The sequence below is a fragment of the Plecotus auritus genome, assembly GCF_963455305.1.
Source record: "Plecotus auritus genome assembly, chromosome: 8".
Classification (NCBI taxonomy): Eukaryota; Metazoa; Chordata; class Mammalia; order Chiroptera; family Vespertilionidae; genus Plecotus; species Plecotus auritus.
In genome coordinates, this window is record NC_137782.1 from 131,231,963 (window position 1) to 131,254,994 (window position 23,032).

Below are 23,032 nucleotides of genomic sequence, written 5' to 3' on the forward strand. Positions count from 1 at the left end.
ACTCCAGAGTCCAGGCTTTTAACCACTAAGCCACTGGGCACACAACTCTGATCACCAAGGAGCATTGTGGGAAGGGGAGGGAAGGGAGGAGCATAAAAGGATACCTCTGGTTCCCAAAGTCAAAGGGTTTGAGCAGGCCCCTGTTGTCATGGTGAGAGTCAGTGCTTCCATTTCCTACCCTACACCCACCTGAGCACCTCTGGGCTGAGCTCTGAGAGGTGAAGGCAGGCCTGGGGGCAGGGTGGTGCGGGCCATTGTTTTTGGTGCTTCAGAGAGTGGAGAGCTACTTCAGAGCCTCTCAGACCCATTCCTGAGAACTGCAGCCACTCCAAAGGGGAGCAGAGAGAATCAGCCTTTCCTGCCAGGATGGAAAGGATCCAGGCCAGGAAGGCTCCGGACTAGTCTGTGCTGGTCCAAATCCTAGTCCTAGAGAAGCAGAGAGTTCAGTGGTTCTGCAGCTGTTGGGACATGCAGTCACAAGGAGCCCAGGGGTCTCTAGGTTCACATCCAATGCACCTACTGGTGGGGGAGTTGCTTGTTGCTATTTTTAAAAAGGATCTGAGGCCGTGAAAGGGCCAAGGAGTATTAAAAGGGGTGGGGTGCAGTGGGCGATGACTCTGGAAGAATTTTGGTCTGAAGCGCCGTCTGCCCAGAAGAATTGGGTGGTGACTGCCTGTCTGCATGGCTCTGATGCGTTCCCATTATGTTTGACCTTGCAGTCTCCTCTTATACCCCAAGTTCCAGGGATGAGGCTAAGGTGAAAGATTCTTAACTCACCCCACCACCTGGGATTGGCTTGAACCTACAAGGCAACTGTCAGTGGGTCATCTGTGTTCTTTGCAGATGTTTCTCTTCAGGCATTTGGCTTGAGGGAGAGGCACTGGGGGTGGGGGGTGGAGGGAGATGCAGGAAGAAGGTCTCTTGCTTCAGGAACCCTGCATCCTCCATCCTTTACAGAGGCCAGGGCAAGTCAAAGTTGTGCAGAAAAGCATTCCTGCCTTTCCATGTTCCTCTTCTTTTTTCAGTTTTCTTTTGTGAATTTCCCACCAACATTTTTTAGGAGGAGTCTTAGGGGCTTGACGTTTTAGATGAAGTACTAATTCCCTGTAAATAGCTTTACTCTGTGTAAGGTAGGCATCACAGACACCCTCGCCAGCGCTGGGCGGACTGTCTGCTTCAACTGGAGGGTGGCCATGTAAGGCTGGCGGCTTAGTCAGGGAGGGGTGGTGGACACCTGGGCGGGTGCCTTATTTTCACTTAATCCAGTGATGCAGTAGCGCCCCCTAAGGACGGGCACTTGTGGTCGTGCCCTGCCCTCTAACCTGCGGCCCCGCCTACAGCCTCCTGGGAATAGCTGTATCCCACTGTGAATTCTGCTTTAGGACACGTGTACCCCGGCTGGGAGCTCCAACCTGTCCGCCCCTCTTCCCTTCTCCGCAGGGTTCCAGGGGCGGATTGTGAACCCACAGGACAATGAGTGAGGAGCCTGTCCCCGAGGCCGCCTCCCCGCCGCCCCCGCAGGGGCAGCACTACTTTGACCGCTTCTCTGAGGACGATCCTGAGTACCTGCGCCTTCGCAACCGCGCGGCCGACCTGCGGCAGGACTTCAACCTGATGGAGCAGAAGAAGCGCGTGACCATGATCCTGCAGAGCCCGGTGAGTGGGGTCTGACCCAGGCCGCCCTGCGGACGTGCGAGGGGGTTGCGCTGATTCGTCTGGACCTGGGTGAACCTGAAAGATAATTCCTCTTCCACTCGCTCAGGGTCCTAGCAAGTTCAAGCTGAGCTAGACGAGGGTGTTTGATTCTCTCTGGTCACTGGTGGATGGCAAAACCTGGTTTATGTGTGGGTGGTTTGGTTCGGTGAGTCTGAGAGACAAGAGCCCCACCTCAGTTTGCAGTGCCCCGCCCGAGCCTCAGTTTCCCGTCTTCCTTCCTCGCCAAAAGCTGTTAACAAAGAACAAATGTGCATGTGCGTAAACTGGAGGCCAGCAGAGGGCGCCACGTGGGAGATTTGGGACTTCCCTTCCTGAACACCAGAAAGGACTCACTGTTGGGGCAATAAGGCTGACAGGCCTGGGGCAGGGATGAAGAGAGCCGGGGGAAGGCCCAGAAGGTGGGAGGAATCCAGAATTCAGGGGATTATGGGACAGGGGCCCTGGAAGGGAGAGCAAGTCAGGATCATCCCACCAAAGCTCCAGAGGAGGTCAGTTGGTGTCTGCCTGGCATGGACTCAGCTCATCCTTGAGGCAAGGACATAATGTGGGCCTAATGGACCACTGAAGTGGGAGGGGGGCACACGCTCTTGGGCCGGGGGGAGGAAGAGCATGGGAGTCTGAGGGCGGTAGAGCTAAGGGATCCTAAGAAAACAGTGCATGATCCCAAGGGCTGGGAAGCTCAAGGATGGGGCTGGTATCTCCAGGTGCTTGCCAGTATGGGCTTTGCCTCAGCCCCCACTGCTTTGGGCAGCCAGGGAATTATTACATGGGCCACGTGTGACCCTAGCTGAGAACACACGGTGAATGCTCAGGCCTCACAGAGGAGCACCGAGGGATGGGCCTGCGGTCTTAGTGACAGGTGACACTGTGTTGGGGAGCCTGAAGGAATATGGCAGGTGCTAAAAGCATAGGAGGGGGGTTGTAGTGACTCAGGGGAGAACCTGGTGGAAAAACCCCAGAGTGTGAGTAGGAGGGGTGGCAGGTGTGGGAGGAGAAGGGGCAGGTTTCCAGCCTGAGAGGATGGGACTCTATTCTCAGGCAGGAGATGGGGATGGGAGGAGCTCAGGCTGCTTCTCTCCTTTTATAGTGTTCCCTGCTGCCACCTGGTGGGCAGACATGCCTTGTTCATAGGGTTCTGAAAAGCCAGGCTTAGAGTACTGTAGTGGGAAACCGGAAGTGGAGAACTCAGAAGTCATCAAATCCTTCCGAAACCTAGAGGCTCAAAAAATCCATAGGCACCGCTAATGGAAGATGGGCATGCTTTTTCATTCAGTTCTGCTTTTTAAAATGTCTCAGTTACTAAATTGAAGTCCTGCCAACCTTGACTATCACTTAGATACAGGAAGTTACCTGGAATCCTGAGTACTGCCCACAGGTCAAAGTGAGCAGGATCCATTCTCAGCATCTCCTTGTTGCTCCCCCAAGAGCAGTTTGGGGAGGATCCTAAATCCCAGTGAAATTGCCCAATGTCTTCTGGGGACCAGGAATCCCAAGTGTGGCCCTGGCCTTGCTGACCTGGGGTGGGGTGGGCACTTGGAAGAAGGTCCCTTGGTCTCCTGCCTGAGATGCACTGGGGGGACCAGCACCTCTGGGCCTGCTTTTAGTCTTTCAGGGAGGAGCTGGAAGGCCTCATCCAGGAGCAGATGAAGAAAGGGAACAATTCCTCCAACATCTGGGCCCTGCGGCAGATCGCGGACTTCATGGCCAGCACCTCCCACGCAGTCTTCCCAACATCTTCCATGAGTATGTGGGGAGCAGGGGAGCTGCCAGGAGCAGCGGGTTGGGGAAGTGGGGTGAGGATGAGAGAAAGGAGCAGCAAGAAGCAGCTTGGTTGCCAGGCTACGGGGTGAGTGCTGCAGTTGCATTAGTAGACCTGGGGGAGCTGAGCAGCAGCCAGAGAGGTATCTGGCTCTGCTTCTGATGCTGCTGCGATTTAAGGATCCACTAGAGAATTATCCCTGATACCCAGAAATGGGGGGGGGGGGGGGGCGGTTGTAGTGACTCAAGGAAGAACCTGGTTCTAGTTCTTCTGGGGGGAGGGGATGTGATAATACGATGTCTCTTCTCTGAGAGGCAGGGCAGCCTATATAGGGGCCTCCCCCCACCCCACCTCATCAGTGGATTAGCATGAAGAGAAGAGCTTTGCAATTCAGGGTTCCTTACATGGCCTCTGCTTGAAGGCCCAGGAGTGGAGAGTGGAGAGCGAGGATTCTGCTCCCTGAGAACTTTAGCTATGCGTACAGAACCAAAGAAAAATCTTCCTATGCTAGCAGCATCCCCTAACTCAGGCTGCTCTTCCCTAATCCCATGGAGCCACTCCCTTGGAGATGGAGTAGGGGGATGGGAGGAGGCCATTGAACACAGTGTCTCCAGGCCCGAAAGGCCAACCTGACTTGATAGACCAGGGCCCGCAGCAGCCAGGGCTGGGCATGAATCCATCTTCCTGGGCTCTGAAACTCTGCCTATAATCTTTAAGAAACAAACATCAAAAAATAGTTCCCCTCAACAAGATGAATACAGGATTATGGTGGAAAATTAGGAAAATATTTAAGAAAGAGGAATTGCTGTCCTGTGTTTTTACAACCAGGAAACTATATATATATATATATATATATATATATATATATATATATATATATCCTTTCAGCCTTTTCTCTTAACATATATAGAATATGCAAACAAAAATGGAATCACATTAACCATACACATTTAATAGCCTTAACATGCCTTGACTAATTTTCACATAATAAATTATGGTTCTATAATATAATTTTGAGTAGATGTATGCTATTTTATGATGTGGCTAAATACGACATAGTTTAGTCAGTTTCCCATTTTTTGAATGTTTAGGTTGTTTCCAACTTTTTGCTATTATGAGCAACAATGCAATATACAACCTTGTAAATAAATCTGATTACATCTATGATTCTTTTCTTAAGATAAAGCACTAGGAGTTGAATTGCTAGATTGAAGTATATGCATGTTTTATAGACTTTAATGCATAATGCCAAATTACCCTGGAGAAAGATGGAACCAATTTACATTCCCCGCAGCCATGCATTAGAGTGCCCATTTACTCCACTCTGATCCACAGTATGTATTACCATTTGTTTCATCCTCATGATTTGACAGATGATGAAAAATCCTTTATTTGTGTTTTAATGTGCAATTACTAACGAAGTTGGATATATTTTCATACACTTATTGAACATGATTTTCCTTTTGTAGTAAATTAATTGTCACATCCTTTGCCAATTTTACTACTCATGTATTCTTTTCTTACAGATTTTCAAATCTTTATAAAGTAAGACTATTTCTCTATTATCTGTCAAACACATTGCAGGTTTTTTTTCCAGTGTCTTGCTTGCCTTTTAATTTTGTTTAAGATGTTTTTGTCTTGTTGAGCACTTTAATTTCCACATAGTTGAATCCATTGTTATTTTCCTTAGTTTTCTGCTTTTGATTGCATGCTTAGAACACCTTCCTATGGTTTATCATTTAGTAAAATACCCTTAATTACTCATTTGCCAATTTTTTTTTCAACTATTTGTATCAGTTGATTCTTTAAAATAACTTTAGAAGTATTTGTCAAGTCTTCCCTTCACCTCAAAATTTTCTCTTGGGATGTTGATTGAATTACTTTAAATTGATAGATTAAATTGATGGAGAATTTTTAAATTTATAATTTTATATTAGAATGTAAGCTCCACAGGAATAAAGTACTAGTATTTGTATGTCTTATTCCCTGATATGTCCTAGAACATAGTGTCCTGGACTTAGGTACATTTCTGAACATAGTAGGTGCTTAAAAAATATTTGCATGGCTCAGCCCGTTTTGTTCAGTGGTTGAGCATTGGCCTATGCATCAAGAGGTCACCGGTTTGATTCCCAGTCAGGGCACATGCCCAGGTTGCGAGATCTATCCCTAGTAGGGAGCACATAGGAGGCAGCCAATCAATATTTCTCTCATCGATGTTTCTATCTCTCTCTCTTCTTTCCTCTCTCTCTAAAATCAATTTTAAAAACCCATAAAAATATTTGCATGAATGAATTTTAAATTTTTTCATAAATGATATATGCCTTCTATTTATTTACTTTTTCTTTAATGTGCATCAAAAACGTTTAGGAATTATTTTCATATAGTAGCTATTAATTTTTTGTTAAGTTTATCTTGACAATTTTATGTAACTTTGTTATTTCAAAAGATCCTCCATTTAATTTTCTTTCTATTTTTTGCTGTGTCCAGGGGAATCATTGGATATATATATATTTTTAAACTAGCCCCTTATCAAATTCTTAAATTTTAGTATCGTCTCATTCAATTCTTTTGGGTTTTGTATATAGAAAAATCACATAATTTGCAAGTAATGGTCATTTTGCATCCTTCATTCCAACATCTACTCTTTGGTTTATATTTCCAGTTTTTTTATTGCATCTGTTAGAGCTCTCAGAAGATGTTCAGTAATGGGTTAGAGAGTAATCATTCTGGTCTTGTTTCAGACTTTAATGGAAATTCTTTTACCACAAGAGCTTGAGATGGTTGTTCTTTATTATGTTCAGGACATATATTTTTATTCTGGTTTGATCGGGTTTTTCTCAGCAATGGATGTAGAATTTTAAACGTGAGCGTTTATTGATTTCCTTTCCTTGAACTATTGATGAGATGAATTATATTAATAGATTTCTGTATATTGAACTCCTTTTTCATTCCTAAAATAAATCATACCTGGTCTTGACATATTCTTTTAAAAAGACTCTTCTGGATTTGATTCGTTGGACTTTTATTAAGGATTTTTGCATCCATATTCATACATGAGATTAGTCAGCAGTTCACTTTTTCAGCAATCTTTATTTTCTTTGACCTAATGGAGATAGGAAGTCTCGTTTTTTGAGTAGTTATTATTCTCTTGGAAAGCCATCTAATCTGAAATATTTTTTATAAACTTTTTATTTCTTTTCATCTATGGTTTTTAAAAAAAATCTATTTGGTTGGTTCTTGAATAAATTTTGGTCCTATATTTTGTATAAAATAATCCATTTTGTGGAGCTTTTCAAAATGATTAGCGTGATTTACAACATTATTTTTATCATTTAAACTTTCTGCTGTGAATGAGATGACTCCCATTCTCATTCCTGATGCTGTGTATTACTACTCTCTTTATTGGCCAATCCAGATATTGGTTTATTCATAGATCTTCTCACATAAGCCAATTCTTGGATTTCATATTGGTTCTACTGATTTTCTTGTTCCCAGTTTATTGCTTTTGTTTTTATATTCAATAATTCTTTTCCATAATTTTCTTTTAGTTTATTTTGTTGTTTATATTTTTTCTAGAGAAGAATAAAATGGATGATTTATTTTCATATTTAATCCAATAATAAAGATATTTAAGGCTATGAATTCTTTTTCTTTGAGTATAAGTTTGGTCTTAGCTCATGAATTTTGGCACATTGTATTTCCTTTATTGCTAATTTCTAGGTAGGAGATTACTATTATAATTTATTTTTATTCAAAGAGCTCTCTGGGAATGTATTTTCTCATTTTCAGATGGTTGAATTTGCATTCTTTTAAAGATTTGTTGATAATGTCTAGTTTTATTGCATTATGTTTAGAAAATGTGGCCTATTTAATGTCTGTGTTGGGGATTTATTGAGATTTTCTTTATGGCCTAATAATATCATTTAAAAATGATATATGGGCCCTGACTGGTTTGGCACAGTGAATAGAGCATTGGGCTGTGGACTGAAAGGTCCCGGGTTCTATTCCAGTAGAAGGCATGTACCTTGGTTGCAGGGGGCGTGCAGGAGGCAGCTGATCGATGTTTCTCTCTCATCAATGTTTCTAACTCTCTACTTTCTCCCTTCCTTTCTGTAAAAAGTCAATAAAAATATTTTTTTTAAATGATATATGAGTATAGACTCTATCTCTAGGGCATAGTATTTAGTCTGTATCTTCATTTATTGGTTTTGACTTTGTAATAAATGAGAGTTGTGTTGCCTTCCACTGTATTTGAATTTTGTTCATTGCTATTTGTTTTTCTGATAGCTTTTGCTTTGGACATCTTGATGAAATGTTATTGAAGGCACGAGTGTTCTTTATAGCTATAGCCTCATTTTGGATTAAACCTTTAATCTATGTAAAATGACCTACAAAGTAGCCCTCTGTCCAAAAGAATATTTTTTTCCCTTGACTTGTACTTTCATAATAATATTATGACCTCTCTTTAATTCTTGTTTATATTTGCCTGGCATACTTCTGATGATTCTTTTCTTTTAACCAGTTTTATGTTACTTTATTTTTTTTGTTTGTTTGTTTTTTGTAAACCTCCTATAGCGTTGTCTTCTGGCATCTATTACTATAGTAGAGAAATCTGAAACAACCTATTTTTTGTTCTTTTGTAGGCAACCAGAAATTTTTTTTCTAGATATATGTGGATTTTCCCCTTATCTTGGTATTCCAGAAATGTTGTCAGGAAGCATATAATTGTAGGCTGCTTCTTCTTCTTTTTCTTAGTCCTCACCAGAGGATATTTTTTCCATTGATTTATGGAAGGAGTGGAAGGGAGGGAGGAGGGAGAGAAAGAGAGAGAAACATCAATGTGAGAGAAACACATTGATTGGTTGCCTCCCACACATACCGCTACTGGGGCTGGGGAGCCTGCAACTGAGGTATGTGCCCTGGACTGGGAATGGAACCCAAGATCCTTTGGTCCATGGCCAATGCTCTAACCACTGAACAAAACTGTCCAGGGCTGTACTTCTTTTTATTGACTCCACCCCCTTCCCAAATACAGTAAATCTTTATAATGTATATACATATGTTGTTTTCCAGTCCAGAAGTTTTTTCTATTAGATTAGTACTGATTATCTATATGCTAGCTCTCTGGTATTTGTCTACCATGTCCATCATATTTTCTCTCATCATTTTCATGTCTTTGTCCTTATACTCTTCCATTTGAAAGAGAAACCGGACTGACCAGCATTCTTCTTGTCTGTCAGGAAGACAGTTGGATGACTGGAAACTTGATTAGTGTGCATCCAGGTGTCTGAGTCAGGGAATGCAGAGAAGGGAAATCGCAGTCACGAGTTCAAGCTCAGAGAGGTTGTTCTTTGTCCCACTCCATTTGCCTTAGAAGTTCTTTTCTTTCTTTCTTCCTTCCTTTCTTTCTTTTTTAATGCAATAGTATGTCTTTTAGTCTTAGCTTTCAGGAGGTTTGGTGGGTTTTGCATCTTTTTCTATGTTTTCTTAGGTAATTTGAATAAATAGCTTCACTAGATCTGAGTCATAACCTGGTGCGCAGCCACCCTAACTTTTGTGAAGCTAGTTAGAATAAGCATTTTTTTTATTAAGACCCTGGAAGCAGAGGATGGAGACTCCTGTGGAGCCCTCTGTTCCCTTCTCCTGCCCTCAAGACTGTGGGTAGAATAATCTTCACAGACGGGTGTTGGGGGGAGCTTCTGATACAGGATGTGGAGGATGCGATAGGGTTTGTTAAAACCCATTCTGGCCTCCTGAGCATCCATCGTTATTTGTAAGAGAAAGATACAAAGAACCTTGGATCTGAAGACCCTCCCAAAAATAGGGGCCCCACCCCCACCCGCCTGGCTTTGTCTGGCAGCCTTATATTTTCAATATGCCTCCCTTCTTGCTGCCTAAGTGAATTAAATAGGCAATTTCTTGTCAGGGTGATGGACAGAGAGGAGGAAGGGATCCCAGACTGATCCATTTGAATTAGAAATTGTTGACTTGGGAGTTTTTTTTATTGTTCTTCTTGCCTGTTGAACTGGATCTTTGGACCACTTCTGTCCCTGTTAGCTACTGGACACATGCCCTGGAGGTGTACCACCCTTTTGAGTGCATTTTCCTGACATGGGTGTTCGAAGTTTGCTGTGCTTGCTTTATGTTGGGCCAACAGCACCCAGTCCACCCTCATCTTCACATACCATCTCATTATTTTAACTAATGGCAGATTTGTCCAAGACATAGATCACACTGTGGAGTAGCGAGGCTTATAGAGATGGCAGAAGTTCCCAAAAGCATTTTAATCCATTAAACTTTTTAATGGGATGCTGGGAGAGGCAGCATCAGGAGGCTCCCAGCCCGATGTCATTTTAAGTCAGAACACTTTCCTGTTGAGTCTCTTATTGGTTCCTGGACACTGACAAATCAGAATGCTGGGGCTCAGACACTCTCTTTTGCCTTCTTGAGGTCTGTAGGCAGCAGTCATCATGGTTAATGAGACAGGCTGGACGTCAACTCCTAGACCCTTTGGGTGCCCTGAGGACAAGACTATCAGACCCTCTAGGTCCATTTCCAAGTCCCTTTCACAGCCCCCCAAATTCCCAAAGAGAAACCATAAAGAACCAAAAGACACATCCAGAGGGGAGCAGATGAGGCCTGCTAAGGCCTGAAGCCCTTCAGCCAAACACAGCCACACTGACTTCCGGAAGGTTATGACTTGGCAGAAAAAGTTGAGGAATTTACTTCCTGGATGACTTTGGTGTTCTATTTGCCGTGTTTCCAAATAAGAGAAAAAGTTATATTGCATAGTATAATTAAAATAGTGTAATAATAGCAAGTCTAATGATTAGTAACTTCTTCATGAAAACTAACTAATGAAATATATCCATATTTGAACTCTGAAACTTATTCTTGCTTTTATTTAATGCCCATCTTTAGGATTTATGGTAAGCTTGGCTTTCTGAGAACCCTTCATTCTGTGACCTTAAGTCATACCATTCTTACCCAAGTAAGCAGAGGACTTTTGGATTTTCTCACCTGGGTAAAGGTGAAAGAATGTTGAATTCCCTGCCTGTTGAAGTATCTCGTGCAATTGGAGTGCCAGTGAGAATTTGGAAAGGACTAGGGCTAGGAAGGAGGAGCAGATGGGCGCCCCTAACCCTGAGAGCTACTGTGTTCCCACCCTCTCCCTGTGCAGACTTCTCCATGATGACGCCCATCAATGACCTCCACACAGCCGACTCCTTGAACCTGGCCAAGGGGGAGCGGCTCATGCGGTGCAAGATCAGCAGTGTCTACCGACTTCTGGACCTCTATGGCTGGGCCCAGCTGAGTGACACCTATGTCACGGTGAGGAGAGCATCCTAGAGTGGGGTGGGGCACTGTGTGTGGCCCCCACAAAATCCAAAGAGAGAACTCCTGACTATGGGCATGGACATGGCATTGCTGGTGGCCTTTGGCCAAAATGCTGAGCCCTTCCAAGGGTTCTAACCACTGTGGTCACCTGAAATAACCTGGCCAATGGGTATGTCTCTGGATGAGGAGCTGGGAACTCCTGGATCCTATTTCTAGGGCTACCCTTGACCATCAAGAGATTCTTCTTGTAGCTCCATTTCTTTAGTTCCAAATAAAGACCAAGTTCTCTCATGGCTTGAGGTGGGGGATGGGGAGATAAAGATTCTTGAGAGGAAGATTTGGGTATAGCAGATTCAGGGAAAGAGGGGATTCAAGCAGAATGTCATTGGAAATGACCCGCTCCCTTCTTGCCGCTGAGAACACTTGTCTTTCCTCCAGATGAGAGTCAGCAAGGAGCAGGACCACTTCCTCATTAGCCCTAAGGGAGTTTCCTGCAGTGAAGTCACAGCATCCAGCCTGGTGAGTACAGTCCAGCGTCTCACTGCTCATTCCTATTGAAATGACAGCTCCTACAGTGACAGGTCATCTCCAAATTATCCACTGCTGCCCTGTCCTTTGTTGAGCTTACAATCTGGTGGGGCAAGAAGACACATGGGCACCAAAACAAATGGAGTACCCAGAGCATGATGCCACCACGAGACCAAATGTGAGGTGCAGGCAGCAAGTGCAGTAGGAGGAAGAGATGGGCCTGGTCCTCTGAGCCTGGGGTTGTACCACAAAGGCAGGGAGTGGGAAGGCCTTTCTACATGGGAGATACATTAGAGTGGCAGCCAATGCTTTGTCCCAAAGCAATGGAAGACCTGGCTAGTGCTGGTGCCATTAGAGACAGCTTCTGGGACCTCTTTCAGTTCTGCTCCTTTACATGTGGTAGGAAGAAACTTCCGGAAGCTGATTTTAAGCAAGAAACATTTCTGGGTGTGAGAGGGAAAGCAGTAGAAAGGACTGTCTTAGAAGCAGAAAAAGGCCCCATGTTTCTTAGATACGTGGGCGATAGCTGATGTACCAGCTGTTGCACCTGGGGGAGGAGAATGCCACTCAGATGCTGCCAGGCTTGAGACACTCAGATGTTGAGTCCAGGTCTCATTTTAAAGAGCACAGACAAAGTCACAGAATTTCTGGGCAGGGATGGGCCTTGAGGACTGCCAAGGTCACCTTACAGGCAGGAGAGAACCCTGGTGCCCAGTGAGGGTAAGTGACTTGCACAGGGCCACCCAAGGAGGCCATGGAAGAGTCAGACAGGGACCATGAATACAAGGACAGCACAGGCTCTGTCTTTAAGGCATTTATCATGGAGTCAGGGGATGAGGGGAGGCAATCAGTGATTAAACACCAACTGAAAAGCGCCCTGAGACGAAGGAAGCTTGGGGAACCCAGGGAAGAGGCACTGGCTCACTGGGTGCTGTAGGAGGTAGAGGTGGCAAAGGAGGAACTTCTGGGTTGAAATGGTGATGAAGGAATGGAGTCCTCAGGAGCTCACTATGGATAAGCAGATTCAGACCAGGGCAGCAGGGAAGGGCTGGGCAGAGGGGACCATGTCCTCAGCAGGCGGGCATCATACACCAAGCCCAAATGCACACCACATCCCAGTGCACTTGGAGGACAGGTGAGTGGCTGAGTCTGGCTCCCATAGTTAATGTCTGGAGGTAAGGCAGGGGGAGTGATAGGGACCCGATGATAAATGGCACTGCAGGCCTCTTATGGCACTTCAGCTTTATTCTGCTGGACATGCAGGACCTCTCAAGCATTGTCAGCAGGCGAGTGATGCAATCAGGTTTCCATTGTATAAATTGCCCTCTGACAACTGGGTGGAGGCAAACGGACATCATGACATCCAGTGAGGGCTGTGACAATCAGCCAGGGCGGAAATTTTGGTCCAGAGCAGTGGTCGGCAAACTCATTAGTCAACAGAGCCAAATATCAACAGTACAACGATTGAAATTTCTTTTGAGAGCCAAATTTTTTAAACTTAAACTTCTTCTAACGCCACTTCTTCAAAATAGACTCGCCCAGGCCGTGGTATTTTGTGGAAGAGCCACACTCAAGGGGCCAAAGAGCCGCATGTGGCTCGCAAGCCTCAGTTTGCCGACCACTGGCCTAGAGTCACAGGTTTGAGAGTCATGGGCATGAGATATTCAGGGTGAGTGTGTAGACTTAGTGCTGTTGTGTATGGTTGTACAGCTCATGCACTGCACAAGAGAGCGTGGCTGGTGAGAGAGGGGAAAGGGTAAAAACCAACCTGTGCTCCACTGGGCTTGTGTTTCAGATTTGCTCAATGGAAGCCATCCACACACCAAGACCTGTGCCCCTGGTGCTGTCCTCAAGAGAGTCTGTTCTCATTTGGACAAAGGCACTATATGGCATAGTGGCTATTATATTAGGCTGTAGATTCTTTTCTTTTAAATCCTCACCTGAGGATATGTTTTTATTGAGGTTAGAGAGAGAGAAAAACATTAATCAGTTATCTCTCATACATGCCCCAATCAGGGATCAAAGCCACAACCTAGGTATGTGCCCTGACCGGGAACCGAACCCACAACCTTTTGGTGTATGGGATGACGCTCCAATCAACTGAGCCACCTGGGCAAGGCAAGGCTATAGAGATTCTTATTGTGACAACAGATCACACATCCAAGGCAGATATAAGGATTGCATGAGATCGGAGGGAACTCTGAGCAGGCCACACCTCTGAGGAAATGGGGGAGCTGGGCTGAAGGGAGGTATCTGAGATGGGAGTGTGGCTGCCACTTGCAGCGGTCAGCTGCTTTGAAGTCATGTTCATTCTGTAGAACTCACTTAAAATAAAATTTTGTAAGAGTGGATTATTGAACATCCTCCTGATGGTTCTGCTTAAACAAATGATGTCAATAGCCTGTCCTTTCCCCACACGAGTCTGTCCCTTCCTTTGGTACCACCATGTCTGCCGGGCCTTTTGGAATGGGGAAGGTGGGAAGTTTGTGGATCTGCCCAGTTTGCTACATTCAGAATGTCATGGTGGTACCTTTTCAAAGGTCAAAGCTGTCGTGTTTTTTAGAAACTACACTCTAGCTTGTTAATAATGCCAGGGCACACCTGCTGTCGATGAGTTAGGCTATACCAGCTGCAGGGAGATTGCACCCTGGGGACCTGGGGGCATGTTCAGTAAGAGGGTGTTAGGAGGGGACTCATTTCAGGATTTGTGTTTATGTTGGGTGATTTGGGGAGTGTTCTGAGAAGGAGATGTTGCCTTAGCTAGTATACTGTCAGATGCAGGGGCGAGTCTGTGAGGCAGGGAAGGGGCGGGGGGGTGATAGGAGGAATGAAGGAGGCTGAAGCTACTATTGGTAAAGAAGCTCCAGGGTCTCCAGGAGGGATGTGTCAGTCATTTTTGTGCTTCTGCTGTGTTGTTTTTGTCTGTGGTTAGACATGAATAAGGAACAGTCTTTTTTCTTGCTGTGTCACAGTCAAAAGTGACCTTCTCTGATGGTGATGTTCTGTGAGATTGTTTAGGTTAAGCAGGGGACACCACAGCCTAACTGTGTGCCAGGCCAGCCAGAGCCATCAGCAGTTGTGCATGCCCACGCACAGGTGTGTGTGCTCGCGCGCGCGCGCACACACACACACACACACACACACACACACACACTCTCACACGTGAGCCACTGATTTTGAACCATGACACCTACTAGCCCCTTGGAATTAAAAGCAGATTATAAAGCTAATGACTAGTTTCCTCTTGTCCTTTAAGACCTAGCTTTTGGGTGATTGGTAAATGGTTGTTTATTATACTACTTGAGGCCCGATGCACGAAATTCATGCAAGAGTAGGCCTTTGCAGCCCCAGCTTCGTCTGGAAGGTCGTCTGGATGGTCGTTCTGCAGTTTGGCCATTTGGTTGATTTGCATATTACACTTTTATTATTATAGATTCTCTTTATCTTTGTATGTGATTTTTTTAAATTCAAAAGAAAAAGTAAGCAAAAAAATACAGAAGATGTATTATAGAATTATACATCTGAACCTATACAATTTTATTAGCCAATGTCACCCCAATAAATTCAATAAAAATTTTAAGAATTTTTCAAAAGAAAAGGTGCAGCTGAGATGTTACTCTCCTGGGAAGGCTTTTCTGATTCCCCCATTCTGCCAGGATCAAAGATTCCTCCATCTGCTTTTAGAGAATTCTCTGGATGGCTCTAGTCCAGCACCTTGCTACTCGAAGTGTGGTCTGCGGACCAGCAGCCCGAGTGTCACTTGGTCGCTTGTTAAAGGAGGCGCTCAGCCCCATCCTGGCCTGCGGAGTCAGAATCTGCATTTTGACAGGATCTCTGGGTGATTCTGGCTCACAATAAAGTTTGAGAAACTCTGCTGTAGCGTTTTTTATGCTGAACGATAGCCCTCGGGTCCCCCGTTAGCCTGGGCAGTCACTGGGGCCAGGAGCTGGGTCCCTCCCCCACCACCAAGCACAGCATTGCTCAGGTGTGGTGGGTGAATGAACACGAGTGGGTAGCCATGTGCTGGCTTATCTCTGGGGAGGGAAGTGAGAGGCCTCTGCCTGTCCTGTGGCTGTTAAGTCTCTCTTCTTTCCTGGCCCAGATCAAGGTGAACGTCCTGGGAGAGGTGGTGGAGAAGGGCAGCAGCTGCTTTCCGGTGGACACCACGGGCTTCTGTCTGCACTCAGCCATCTACGCAGCCAGACCCGACGTGCGCTGCATCATCCACCTGCACACGCCGGCCACGGCCGCGGTGAGTGTCGGCTCTCCAGCCAGCACTTCGCTCCCTGAGGCCGGCAGCAGACCCATGGGACCTGCTTCTCTGAGATGACCCCTGAGTTAAGACCCAAGACCCCCAAGCTAGTAATAATCCCATCATTTAATCTGGAAAGATGTCCTGGAACTCACACCAAAGTGAGGACAAGGACCACCCAGTGTGGGGCTCCTAATCCTCTCCACCTTTCTAACTACAGAAGTCTTGGTTTGGGGAAAGAAGGTTAAGACGTTGATGTCTGCCCCACTGCACCCCCCACCCTGCCACTTACGCAAACTGGCACCACACACCAGGTGATGCCACCTCTTCAGTCTCTCTGTTCAGGGCAGTCCTGTTGGCCTGCCCCCCCCCCCCCCACCACCACCACTCCTTTTCCCCAGCCCAGGCTCTGGTGAGGAGAGATCTCAATAGAAGATAAGATGTTGGGAGCCTGGACTTACCCACTTTTCATAGCCTGGGTGGGCTGAGATCTGGGGATGGGGGCAAGGAAAATGGGAGAGAGTAGAATAAAGACACCTCCCCTGCCCCCCCCCCCCCGCCCCGCCCAAGGAGCAGGTTGTTCCCTCAGGGTCTCTGGGTAATTTCTCCATGTATGCCTAAGACACTGCAATGTCGCTTGGAAAGGCAGCAGGCAAGCAGTTTTGGTTGTCTCAACCTTTACCCCATCGTGCCCAGCCCCCAGGCCTCATACCTACAGGGCAGAGCAGACTTGTTACTGGCCTGTGGTTTTTGGTTTTTGGTTTTCTCAGCAAAACCCATTCATTATGAGCAGAGGCCTTCCAGAATTTGGACCAAGACTGGATGATGTGTTTGTGCCAAGTGTGCCAAGCCTGGGCTTACTCCTGGGGCAAAACGAGTGAAGGAGGCCGAGAGGCTCTTCAAACCTCTTGCTTTTAATAAAAGGCAGAGCGTGGGGCATGGGGTTGCAATAGGGTTTTAACCCTGTCCCCTGGCACTCTTGCTGCCTCATTGCTAGTAAAATGCAGCTTTGCAATGGGCGTCCCTGTTAGTGAGTTGTGGCTGTTTCTGCACTGACCTCAAGGCTGAGGTTCTCCACCAACCCACCCCAGGGGACCCTGGGCCCTGCTTTATCCCAGCCTGCTGCCAAATCCACACCCCCCCCCCCCGCCCCTTCCCTCCCCCGCCCCCGCCTTTTTCCATAGTCCTTGGACAAGAGCAATGCAGGGGGCTGGCAGCAGTAATAGCTCTCTGGAGTGCATTCTTTTCAGCAATTTTAGAAGGTGATATATTGATGTGGTTGCTGTGAAAATTGTGATGGAAGGATGTTAGAGGAAGCAGCCAGAAAGCAAGACCCCAGCCACGTGGAGAGTCAAAGGGTCTCCACACCCATCCCCAGAGTAGAGTTGACTGTGCCACTCTGAGGGAAGGCGCTGGGGGAGCTACAGGCGCTAACCTTGTGTTGTCTCACTGAAGGTGTCAGCCATGAAGTGGGGCCTCCTGCCTGTCTCCCACAATGCCCTGCTGGTGGGGGACATGGCCTATTATGACTTCAATGGTGAAATGGAGCAGGAAGCGGATCGGATCAACCTGCAGAAGTGCCTTGGACCCACCTGCAAGGTTTGGCTCAGCTGTTCCAGGAAGATGTTTCAGGGGGAGATTATCAAAAGCTGATGTTACAAGTGACACATGTTTATTGGATGATGTTTAAAAATTATACATAAAAATGAAATAAAATTCTCTCTATTGCACTACCCTGAGAATTTGTTACACTCCCCAATTATGGTCATATATATTTACAAAACTAGGATCATAAAATATATCCTCCTTTTTTTCCCTTAGCAATATACAGTAAACACCTTTGTATGCTATTTTCTACATCACTATTTTAAATGACCAGAATATATTGCATTGAATGATTGACTGTGCCACCATTTACCTGAACAGTCCTTTATGATTGAACATTGGAAGGGTTTTTTTTCCTCTGAATTTTCTCTTGATATAAACAACACTGTTCTGAAAATCCTTTCCCCTCTATCTTTGTATATTATTTCCTTAGGGTAAATTTCTACATATGCACCTTTTAAAATTCCCAAATCACGTTGGCCAAATTGTTCTGTTCGCACTACAATGTCTAGTATATGAGAATGTTGCTTCTCTGTTGTCTCCCCAGACTTGATTATTATCACATTTTTTTCTAACTTGATAGAGAAAAACAGAATCTCATTATAGTTTGGTTGAAGTCTAAAGACCTATTTTATAACAGTACATATTTGGGGTGGTCAGCTTAGTATAGGAAGTTTAGGAGCTGAACTTGGGTTGTTGACGCCTGCTCCCATCCTCAAAAGGCATTCACTGTCATTTCCCATCTGAGAGTCCCGTCTTCCTGTCTCTCACAGAGGAGAAAGCCCTGCCACTCTTTCCTGACATTCTCTAAAGCCTCATGAGCAGCGTTCGGGGAGGGATGAGATGCTCACCCCCATGGACTGCTATAAGACTGTGAATGATGGGCATTTGTTCTCTGCAGCATCTTTTGTGGGCCAGAGCCATCATCTCTTTCCATTTCTCTGGCACCTGAGAGGGAAACCTCCAGCTGTTTTCAGAAGAGAGGATGTGATGATCAGGCCTCAGCCCAGGTCTGCAGGGACAGATCTGATACATGGGTCTGTACCCCAGCTCCCAGAAGGGCATCAGCTAGTTGCAGAGAGTTCTCAAGCATAAAGCCAACCAAGAAGAATTTTTGGCACCTGGACCTTGGAGAGTCAAGCTCTTGGGATAAATTTACTTCAGAGTTTCCCCCTCCTTTTATCTGCCTGCCCCCAGCTGAGTCAGAAACATCGCACCAACAGTGAGATGGCCTGGGTTCTAGTTCCCATACTGCCCCTAACTAGCTGGGAAACTTTTCATTTCTTTAGGCTTCTATTTCCTCTCTCATAAAGCCAGAAGGTTAGATTAGATAATCACTATGGCCTCATTTATAGAACTGTAGGACCTTAGAGCTGCTCAGGTCTCACTGAGTTTATGGAGAGGAAAGCCAATGTCCAGAGAGGTCACGTGACTGGCCATCAGGGACTCAGGTTCCCCACCTGTTTCTGCAGAGCTACCTCTTAGAGAGCCACCCCCTTGGGTTTTGACTCCCAGGTTGACTAACTCACAGGGCATGAAGTTGCTTTTGAGGTTGGATCCTCATATTGGACATCATATAATTTCATTTACTTTAACACAAATACTAGTTCTTAGACTTCTAAGCTCTCCAAGGCCTAAAAGCCCAAAGATTTTGCCCAAAGAAATCAACCAAATTACTTAGTCTCAGTTAAAAAACATCTGTTTCTTAGGGTGATTGTTTAGGGTTAAAATCACCAGTGATTTTACATTTGGATGTTTGTGTAGGGAGAAGGAACAAGGAATTGCAGCCGTGTGTGCTCCGGGATTGGATATGGAAATTGATCTGAATAAAATGAAACTCTCTCCCTCTGAACTAGAAGGCTTAAAGTTTTAATTGGCAATTTGCTCCTCTACAGATCCTGGTGCTAAGAAACCATGGCGTGGTTGCTCTCGGTGACACTGTGGAGGAGGCGTTTTACAAGATCTTCCACCTGCAGGCTGCATGTGAGATACAGGTGAGCAAGTCCTCTGGGGACTCTGGGCAGCGACTCTGACAGTGGGCAAAGGCCACCCCTCACCCCCACCATTAGCTGTGATTCAGGGAGGTTTGTGAGCCTAGCCATCTAAAAGCCTGGCCCTTTTCTTTGCTTTGGCACCACCTTATTCGTCTAAAGTTTCACACTTAGAAGCAATTTTGTAGCTTTAAAAAAATGTATCACCATTGTCTAACAACCAACACCCAACTCTTGGGGATCATTGTCCAGAATGGCGAGCTGCCTGGGCTCATCAATGGGACAGCAGGAGAAACCATAATAGGACAGATAAAAGTTCTTACTATCCTCATATGTTGCCTAGGCCCTAGCTGCTAGGGTATACCTGTTACATCTGGCTATGCCCAGTAGACACCACACATGTAGGTTTTCTTTTCTCTCTTCCCTTCCCTTCCCTTCCCTTCCCTTCCCTTCCCTTCCCTTCCCTTCCCTTCCCTTCCCTTCTCTTCCCTTCTCTTCTCTTCTTCTCTTTTCTTCTTTTCTCTCTTTCCTTGTTCCCTCCTTCCTTTTGAGGGGGCTAGTTTGCAAAGACTATGAACATAGTCTTTTCCAGAAAGAGAAGTGGAGTGTAGGACAAGGTGGAATGTTGACATGGCAGGCTAAAGACCAGGGAACCCCTAAAGGGATGTGCAGGGAGCCCATCATGAAGTTCTTCTAACCAGTGAGAGATGAGGTGGAGCGGGGCTGGTTGTCAGTGGTTATGGGACCCCTAGAGGAGTTGGTGAAGAAGCAGTAGGAAAACAGACACACATCCTATGGCTTTATCAGATAGGTGGTGCTGGATAAGCAACTCCTTGCCACACACTCCTTTCAGTGTGGTAAGATGTGAGGGGTGTAGGGGACTTTGCACAGCGAACTGGGCTCCATCCTCCCCAGCTCTGGGCTGTGTGCCCTTGGGTTGGGGACTCGCCTCTGTGAGCCTCTGTTTCTTCAACTGCAGGTGTGGGGCCGATAGAGGCCTTGTGAGGACAGCCTTTCAGACAAAGGAGAGGTGTTGCTGATAGCATTTGGGGGACTCTATTGACAGCAGAGGAGTCTTGCCGCTCCAGGATGAGTCAATTCTCCGTAGGGCCCTTTTGGTGTCCTGTCTGCCCTCTCCTGCCTGGTCTGGGCAGAGCAGCGCCCAGGGAAGAAGGCCTGCCTTTCCCTTGGGAGTTTCAGGGAAGGGGATTATTCCAGAGGCATCGCTAGTGAAAGGAACAAGTGGTTCCTTTCTCAGTGGTTTGTAAAGGAATATGTTGAGAGGATAGTTGTTAAGACAGTGATGAAGAGGTGTTAGAGGAGGTGGTATGAGATTAACACGCCCCCCCCCCTAAAAAAAAAAGAACAAAACCCAACAGTGGTCAGAACAGGAGAAGGTGGAATAAGGCCAAAGCAGTGCTTTCTGATGTGGTGACCCCCCTACCCCCTAACTGGAGACACTGGCCCTGAGCTCTGACCCCTGGCGGGTGCAGGAACCCAGCAGAGCCTCTGATATGCCCACTTTCCCTACTCCACACCTGAGCTCATTAAGAGTTCCCTACCTTCCTTCTGAAGAAGAGGCTGCCACGAGGAACAGTTCTTATCTCTTTGCAAGGACAGCAGCCCTAAGAATGAATGGAGAGAGATGTTCATGTTAACCACCGCCCCCCCCCCCCCCCCCCATGATGAAGGGTGTCTCTTTTCCAGGCTCCAGGCCTCAGAAATGGGCACTGTGCAATTTAGCCAAAGGCAGGATGGCACTGTTGGCAGCTCACTAGCTGCTTCTCTTGGCTCTGCCAGCTGTCACTTTCTTTTCAGTCAAGACGGGTTTGATGTGACCTTGTTTACGTGCATCAGGCGATGAAGGCAGATAACCTTGGAAAAGCTCAGTGGCTTCTTTTAATTGGTGGGGCAGGGAGGCTTCTAGGGGGAGAAATGAAGCTGGAAAGTGTGGAAGGGAACCCAGCAAGGTTAGCCCAGAGGTTTAAGGCATGGAGATCCCGGGTACTGGCAATTTGCAGATGCTGTTGGGATCCCAGCATCTGGCCGGGTCATTTCTGGTTGAACAGCCAGCATGGAAATTCTCTTTCCATTGTGGGTCTAGTTTTCTCCTTCAGTGACTTTGGCAAACAAGCAACTGTGATTGTGGTCATTTTAGTGGTTCAAGACTCAGAGCCTATTTTGTTCTATTGGGACAGTATTCTCTTTGCTCCCCATTGGTTTGAGGTTCCAGGAAACTGGGTCATCCCCAGCTGAGAGAGGCAGCTCCCTCCTCTGCTTACAGGCAGTGGGGACAAGCTCAGGCAGTTCTCCATCTGCTACCCATTGCCATGGAAACCAATGGAGGATGAGAGAGGTGGGAGGAGGCAGCTCTTGCAAGGATGTGGGCAGTTCTCTTTTCCTCCATGAATGACAAGTACCCAGGGGATATTGCTTCTCAACCTTCCATGTTAAAACCTCGTACTTTATTTGTCATAAATACTTACATTGCATTCCATATGTACCAGGTGTTATTCTAAGTGCTTTACAAATATTACCTTCAATAAACCTCATGAGATAGGTAGTACTATTTGCATTTTATAGATGAAAAAAACGGAGGCACAGAGAGGGCAAATCACTGCCCAAGGTTACACAGTAAGTAAGTGGCAGAGCCGGGATTCAAACCCAGGCAGCCTGGGGTCTGAGTCTGTTTTTAAACACTCTACTGCCTTGCACTGTCTCTCGGGGCAGTAAGGGTTGGTGGGAAAGGTTGGCTGACCTCTCTTCAGGGAGCTGGCACCTGGGCAGGATGGGGTTCAGGAGGAACCAGCTAAATTGATCAGTCAGGTGGAATGCACTACCTGTGAAAGCTCCTTCATGTGCTGAGCCTGAGTGCTGGCGTGAGGGACTTCAGAACTAGCAAACATGGCAGCAGAGGGCGGAACTGGGACTAGGAGATTTCAGCTCATTGTAACCTATGACAACTCACTGTGACCCTCTGACACTTGGACAGCTGTGTAATAGGTGCCTCCCAAGCATGGAGCTGGCCAACCTTCTCGGGAAATCAGACAGTGACTCTTACTGTTGGTGGGAGGATGGGATAAATGACCTCTAAGGTCTCTATCTTCCCAGGGTTAAAAATAGAGCCTTCCATTGGACACATGTCTTGAATAAAAAGGGTGTGGAAAATTAATGGCATCTCCTTGGGAAGGTGGCCTGGTTGACTGCCAAGAAATCTCATTTGTTACACTGGTGACTTTAACACTCCAGGGCATGCCTGGATCCTCATGGGATCATAGACCTGTGTTCATCAGCAAGCTGTTTCCTTTCATTTTCAGTAAAAAGTACAACTGTCACCAAAACCGAAACTCCGAAGGCTTATATGGTAGGAGCTGCGCCTCTGTAATAAGCAGGCTTACACGGAATAGCAAATATTAATTAGAATGCTAGTGTATTGATACACAGCACGGAACTCCTGGCTCGGCTACTTTCTGTAGCTGAACTTGCCCAGGAAGCCAAATCATAACCAATTATATCCAAGTGGCAGATATGAGGAGTAAACAGAATGTACTATTAGATGAGCATGGACTTAGAAATAAGGGAATTAGTTAGATCGATAATGTGTTTTAGGATCATCCTAAAATCACCTGCTGTATACACACACCTCTTGCCCTGATACTCACCTTGCCTGTGACCACCTGTATCATCCCCTCCCCACGGAGCCTTGACAGTGGGACAAACACTCTGAGTCTGCCGGTGAAAGTTGCGTCCCCCTGCACAGCGCCCGCCTGTGTACCATCAGCATTCCCTCCATCTCCTCTGGGTTTCCTTGACTGGCTGATCCCATCATGGGTGACACATTTT

The 23,032-nt window shown here is 46.2% G+C and overlaps 1 protein-coding gene across 2 annotated transcripts in view; it reads left to right on the top strand.

The window, feature by feature from the left end:
• Nucleotides 1–23,032, top strand: part of ADD2 (adducin 2) — a 96,682-nt gene that overhangs the window by 57,948 nt on the left and 15,702 nt on the right. For both annotated transcript variants that reach the window (XM_080684305.1, XM_080684306.1), the window contains exons 3-9: nucleotides 1,441–1,656; nucleotides 3,321–3,459; nucleotides 10,656–10,807; nucleotides 11,252–11,332; nucleotides 15,444–15,593; nucleotides 17,049–17,192; nucleotides 19,094–19,192. In XM_080684305.1, coding sequence (XP_080540431.1) covers nucleotides 1,474–1,656; nucleotides 3,321–3,459; nucleotides 10,656–10,807; nucleotides 11,252–11,332; nucleotides 15,444–15,593; nucleotides 17,049–17,192; nucleotides 19,094–19,192 — 948 coding nt within the window. In that variant the 5' untranslated portion in view covers nucleotides 1,441–1,473. The remainder of the gene's footprint in view (nucleotides 1–1,440; nucleotides 1,657–3,320; nucleotides 3,460–10,655; nucleotides 10,808–11,251; nucleotides 11,333–15,443; nucleotides 15,594–17,048; nucleotides 17,193–19,093; nucleotides 19,193–23,032) is intronic.